This window comes from Bison bison, unplaced genomic scaffold (genome assembly GCF_000754665.1).
Source record: "Bison bison bison isolate TAMUID 2011002044 unplaced genomic scaffold, Bison_UMD1.0 scf7180017864472, whole genome shotgun sequence".
NCBI lineage: Eukaryota > Metazoa > Chordata > Mammalia > Artiodactyla > Bovidae > Bison > Bison bison.
Genome location: NW_011495033.1, coordinates 913,073 through 919,072, shown reverse-complemented (window position 1 = coordinate 919,072; position 6,000 = coordinate 913,073). Strand labels below are relative to the sequence as shown.

Sequence of the window (6,000 nt, the reverse complement as noted above, 5' to 3'; positions counted from 1 at the left end):
GCAGGGTGCACTCCTGAGGAGCCAGCCGGCTGGTCACGTCGGCATCGCCACTGCTCTGGGTAGTTATAAATAGCCAGGGGTCAACGCTGAACCCTGGGCAGCGCGGGGCTGGGGGGAGCTGTCCCTTGGCCACAGCGGGCTCTTCCCGCATTGTACCTCATCTTCCAGTTGTTTTCCCTCTTGGCTTCCCATTTCCTTTCCCATGGTGTCTGGGACGGGTGCCACTGACACATATTTTCCACCCTTGAATGCCAGCAGAGGCTCTTCTTGTCCACAAAGGGCTTCCAGAAAATACTTCAGCACTGTGACCCTTTTGCAGTCGGCTGCAATAACCTACGGGGCGAGAGAGAGAGAAGAAAAACAGCACTTTCTAAAAGGGAAGATGAGAGACATTGACTGGAGGCTTAGGGGCACCCGAGAAATGTGTCATCTGCATGGTGGGGGTGCGTGGGGAGAGTGAGCAGGATCGTGTGTATGTGAGATGAGGCCAAAGGCCAAGATCTTTGAGTCACCACCATCTCCCCTCAGGTCATCTCTAGGGTAGTGGACACCCCCAGCACCAATGACCGTTGTCCTCTGGGGTTTTGCCTCTCTTTGACTTAAGTCCTGATATGGTATCTAGCTGGATAGAAGGAAGGGTGGAGGGTAAGATGCTGATGGTCACAGAACTTGGAGTCCTGGTACTCTCACTGCCACTCTCCATTCTGCTCCCAGCTCCACTCTCGTCAGACTCCTGAGGGGAGAACTTCCAGCCTGAGTGAGAAATGAATGATGAGGGCTTTCTTGGCTGTTTCATTTCAGGTTTCCCCTGACAGGTTCCTGCCCCACCTAAGAGCTTCTTGTGCTCAAGAGACGGGGGTCCAGCAGGAAACTTGTCAGGAGAAGGGAGACAGGCAAAGCAGGTGGAAGCAGGGTGTTCCACCGAGCTCTGTTCCTCCAGGGGTTTGGGCTGTCCCGCTCCCATGTGGCCACATCAGCACACAAGCCAGTCCTGTCAGAGAAGCTGGGGCTGATTTAGCTGAAATGAAATCACTGTCTTGAGCAATCATCACATTTGTAAGTGGCTGAGATAAAGTTTCCAGTCACCCTGCCTGGGGTCCTTCTCCTGCGAAACCTGCAAACCCACCTGCTTTGCACCTTCTCGTGCCCCTTCTTCCTCCCTGACCTCTGGGGTCCTCTCCTCCCTTCTGGGAGGGCACTCACCAAGGGAGGAGAGGGGCTCCCCTTGGATCTGGAGCTCACAAGTAGTGAAGGCCATTCCCACAAGGAAACACTGTGGTGGCCAAATATGCTGCAGGGTGGCAGCCCCTCCATGACCATGACTCCGGCCCCCAACCTGCCACCAACACCATGCCTCCCATCCTATCGTGTGACACAGACTGCCCTGGCTGCTCCGCATAGCGTGGTAACTAACCTGGAGACTGTCTCAGATTGTTTGCTCAGTGGTGCGCAGGTGTCTTCGTTATCCCCCTTGCCTGGGTAATAATGCCCGACCCCCTGGTGGCAGAGATTACATCTTGCATTTCCCTGGCAAGGGGCACCGGGGACAAGCGGGGCACTAGGGAGGCGCATGGGGAGGGCTGAGAGGTGCAGGGAAGCCTGGCTGTACCAGAGGGAAAGATGAGGCAGGCAGGACCCAAGTCCGCCAGGAGCCGGTGGAGACGAGTACCACTCTGGCAGCCGGGTGGCTGGGGGAGGCTGACCGCACACGACTGTCAGCCCTGAGCCATGCGCCTCCATCGTTGGCCACGTCTCAGCCTGGATGGAGGCCCAGGACGGAGGCACACGGCTCAGGACCGACAGCGCCTCTGCTGGCCCCACCAACGGCCTGGGCAGCAACTGAGGCCTGAATCGCAGGCTGAATACCTCGACCACCTGGGAGGCTGGCCTGAAAGGTGCTCAGCCACCTGGGAATGGCTGAGGGAAGGACAGCTGTCGTGAGCTTGGGGTGCCCAGTCCTGTGCTTCCAAAGAGGGAAGAAGTGCATGCCGGGCCAGAGCGGGTCACCGTGGGTTCCATCGCGTGTCTTCACACATGGGATGAGGAAGGCTAGAAATACAGAAGCAGGGGCTAAGAGGCATTAAAGAACAGAGCTGAAATGAGTAATAGCCTGGCAACCAGCACGCACAGCGGCCTCCCTGCATCCCCAGCCTCTCACTTGCAGAGGAAACTTCTGCATTTCCACAAGACTGCCAGTTTCCTCTCTGTGGTCTAATTTTAACCACCTTGTCGTTACAGTGTGTGTCAGCCACCTGACCCCACTGTGACCTCTGACCTTCTGCCCCAGCTACTGCTTGCACTATGGAGAATTATGTAATGGAGCCAGGACTTTCCTTTTCGGTGTGAGGCTGTTGTCACCGAATGGAGCGGAGGTGGGGTGAAGGAGTGAGAGAAGGACAGAGGAAAAACCTGACGGTGGTCCCTAGCATCACCCTGGGGCGAGGGGTACACTGGCACTCCCGCTGAGTGTGCAGCTGAAATGTGCCCAGGAGACGAGAGTGTGCCTGGGGGTGTGTGTGCTGACAGGCGAGCCGGACAATTCCTGCTGTTAGGGCATGGGCCGGAGGGCACGCCGAGTTCCTGGCCAAGAGGGAGGAAGGCCACATGTGTGGACGTGGGGCTCCTGGATACGGGGATTTCCAGGGACGCAGACATCCTGAGCCGGCCCACGGCACATCCTTAGAGGATCGCGGGGAGCTGTCATCTACGTGGACACACACACAGAAGCAGTGTCGCCTGCCTTCCCCAGCCCCTGCTCCACCACCTACCCCCATTTTAGTTTTCACTCTGTTTGGAAGGAACCTGGCTTCTGGGGGCTTCTGTCTGCTGTGGCCATCAGTTCCTCCTGGAGGGCAAGGAGCTCCTGGATGATTCTCAAAGGAGCGCTGATCCAATGGGGTCTCTAAGTGGGGTATGAAAAAGAATTCTGCAAGTTTGGAGAGAGAAAAGTCACCCAGCCTTTTGGAAGGGTGTTCTTGCCTTCGTGATCCAACTATGGGGGAGGAGAGCCACGGCTGTACAGTCTCCTTAGGTTTCAGAGTGCACTGTGGGGGTAAGGAGTGGGGCTGGAGCGATCAAGGAGCTGGGAACTCTGAGAGGCAGAAAGTCCAGGGCTTGTCCGGGGGCCCAGAAACACCTTCGGTCTCCAGCCCACTGGCCTGTCTGCTGAAGCCTTCTGCTTTCAGATGGGAGGCACCAGCCCCGCAGGGTAGGTTCCTCCTATACAAAGCCTCCAGCACTTGAGTTGGGCAAGAAAAGTTTAAATGTGTATAAAAAGGGCTGTCACAACAGATGAAGCCCTTTAAACCACCCACAAAGAGCCAACTCCAAGGCGAGCTTTGTCTGGCCAAGGAGGATTTCCTGGTAGGAGAGGGGTTAAAGTTGGGCTCCCCGCTCAGAAAGGAAGGAGCCCAGATGCAGTCTATGACATAATCCCCACAATAGCTCTGTTCGTGAGTACATTTTTCCATTCTGTATCAATGAAAAACAGAGAATGTAAGTGGTATGTACATTGTAGCTCTGGGCAAATTCTAGATTCTCTAGAGGAGAAAGATCTGGGCTGTAAACAGGTGGGGCTGGACCAGTGATGGAGGTAAGGAAAAGGCCTGGTGGCCAGGGAACACCTGGGGAACCTAAGACCTGGGGAACCTGAGACCCGAACCTTCCTAGGGGCAGTCATTGTCCTCCTGGAGGGACTCATGGTGCAGGAGACTACGAGGAACTCCAAAGTTACTGAACAAAATGCCTCTCATGTCTCACTCCAGTCAGCTCTGAAAGGAGACTGGGGCTCTCAAGAGAAGCCACTGCCAGGAGAAGCCTACACACAAGAAGAGTAGCCCCCGCTAGCCGCAACTAGAGAGACGCCTGCGCGGCAACGAAGACTCAGCACAACCAAAAATAAATAAAATTTAAAAAGAAAGAAGGAAAGGAAACTGGGGCTCTGGGTCAGGGAAGGGCTCAAAGAAGGGCACCCAGAGAAAGCCCCTTCCCCTCCCCCAAAGGCCGTCTGGGGCAGCGTGCCCTGCTGGTGGGAACTGAAACCTCGAGCTTCAGGGCTCCAGCTATCACCCGGGTCAGGTCCACACGCAAAGAACCCAGCAGAAAGGAAAACTGAAAGTGAGATGTGGCTGGCGATATGGGAGCCTGGCCTGTCCTGGGCTCAGTCCCTTCGAGAGAGATAACGTGAGCGTGCATGTGGTGAGTGGAGGCTGGTGCCCAGAGGAAGGTGAGGTCTAGAGGAAATCAGGAAGAAACCGCCAGGGTAAAGAGAGAAGAGGGAAGGCAGTCTGGGGCATATCTTGGGTGGGGTGGTGGATGAGCAGAGAACGAATGGTGTTCTCTGAAAACCGGTGGGTCTCCATGGCCACGCAGCAGAGCATTAGCACAGCCTGTGCAGAGATGCCTTGAAGAAACAGAAAAACAGATCTAAGCTCTTATAGAAGGCGGTGGAGGGAGAGGGAGCGACGGGGAACTGAGCAGCAGGTACCACAGATGCATGTTAAGTTATGAGACTTAACAGCAGCCAGGGAAGGGGAGGAGGGGCCAGAGAGCTGAACCAGGCCTCTGGATGCAAGCTCCACAGAATGAGGGACTCGCTGCATCTTTACTGGGCCCCCGTTTTCTCCAAACAGGCCTCCCGGAAGGCACCCGACACTGGAGCGGCTGGCTACATTTTGCAAAATGTCTTTTTCTAAATTTTTGGTTTGGGGCGGTCAGAATTTAAACTTGCTCTATCAGCCAGTTCTATTTTTTTTTTTTTTCTTTTCTGGTTTTAAAAAGTCTTGCTTGCTACTGCTCCTCTGGTTACAGAGAAAAATCACACGGGTTTTCCCCTACAAACTCAAGTTTACAGGTTATTTTTCTTGTTTCTCTAAATGGAGCCAATTACTTTCACATTTGTTGAAACCTTCAATCAAACTTTATAGCTTGTTAATTTCACAGAATGTCCTTAGAGCAAATAAGATGCAGACAGAAAAGTGAAGTCTTGCTGAGATTATTAAGAAATTTTAACATAGCCTATAAACCCACGACCAAGGCTGGTAAAACACAGGCCCGCCCGGCTGGCTGCTGAGGTCAATTAGCAATGGGTTAATTATCATCTTTAATAAGCCAAGCCTGCATGATTGGCTACAAGAAACTGACTCAGACTACAGTGTTTTCACAAACTGAGAACCTCCAGTGATACACGACTCATCCTCACGGGAGACCGAAGGGTGGGTCGGTCATCCTGGAAGGATGATTCTACAGTGGCCGAGGGTGGGTCAGCCTGAGAAGAGGTCTGCCAATGAAAGTTCAGACACAGGGAATCCTCTGGAGCTGGGGGGACAGAGGAAAGGGGTTATTCACGTTCCTAGGGGAGGGAAGCTGGCTTTGAGGATGCACAATCCCTCTGAAGGCCGAGGCAGCTGCTCACGATGAGGGGGAAACAGATACTCCCAGCCCAGCTGAATCAGGACGGATGGGTACCGCACTGTGAGAGAGGGTCACAGGTCAGAGGGGAAAGGAGGGAAGAACCTGGCAGGCGCTGAATGACAAAGTGGACAAGGAGAAAATGTCTGGGTCCTTGTGCCAGACACGGATCCTGACGAGCCCCGGGTATCCTGTCCCAGGGCCTCCACTTGGTCAGCGGGTCACTTGCTCCCCATCCCTGCTGCAGCAGGACCCCCCTGCTTCCAGCACAGGCCTGGCCCTCAGTCTCTTTTGATCCCAGTGTCCAGACTCAGTGCTTACGGTTGGTCTGCACCAGCTGAGGGGTCTACGGGTCACAAGGCAAAATGCTCACATCATTGGGCAAACCCACCCCGCAGCAGCCACACCATTCCACATGTCTGGTCCCAACAGCTGTGTTTTCTTCTTCGTGAAGGCAATGCGGGCTGTTACCAATCAGCTGGCAAGGCACAGATGCCTGTTCAGAGTGAATGGCAGCCAGCTATCCCCACCCATACCCCCCCACCGTGTACTTGTGTGCGCGCGCGTGCACTGGCCTTAAGTTTCCTAGAG

The 6,000-nt window shown here is 54.6% G+C and overlaps 1 protein-coding gene across 8 annotated transcripts in view; it reads right to left on the bottom strand.

Moving 5' to 3' along the window:
* SMG6 (SMG6 nonsense mediated mRNA decay factor) overlaps nt 1-6,000 on the bottom strand; it is a 201,254-nt gene that overhangs the window by 22,531 nt on the left and 172,723 nt on the right. For all 8 annotated transcript variants that reach the window (XM_010861313.1, XM_010861312.1, XM_010861316.1 and 5 more), the window contains one exon: nt 157-333. In XM_010861313.1, coding sequence (XP_010859615.1) covers nt 157-333 — 177 coding nt within the window. The remainder of the gene's footprint in view (nt 1-156; nt 334-6,000) is intronic.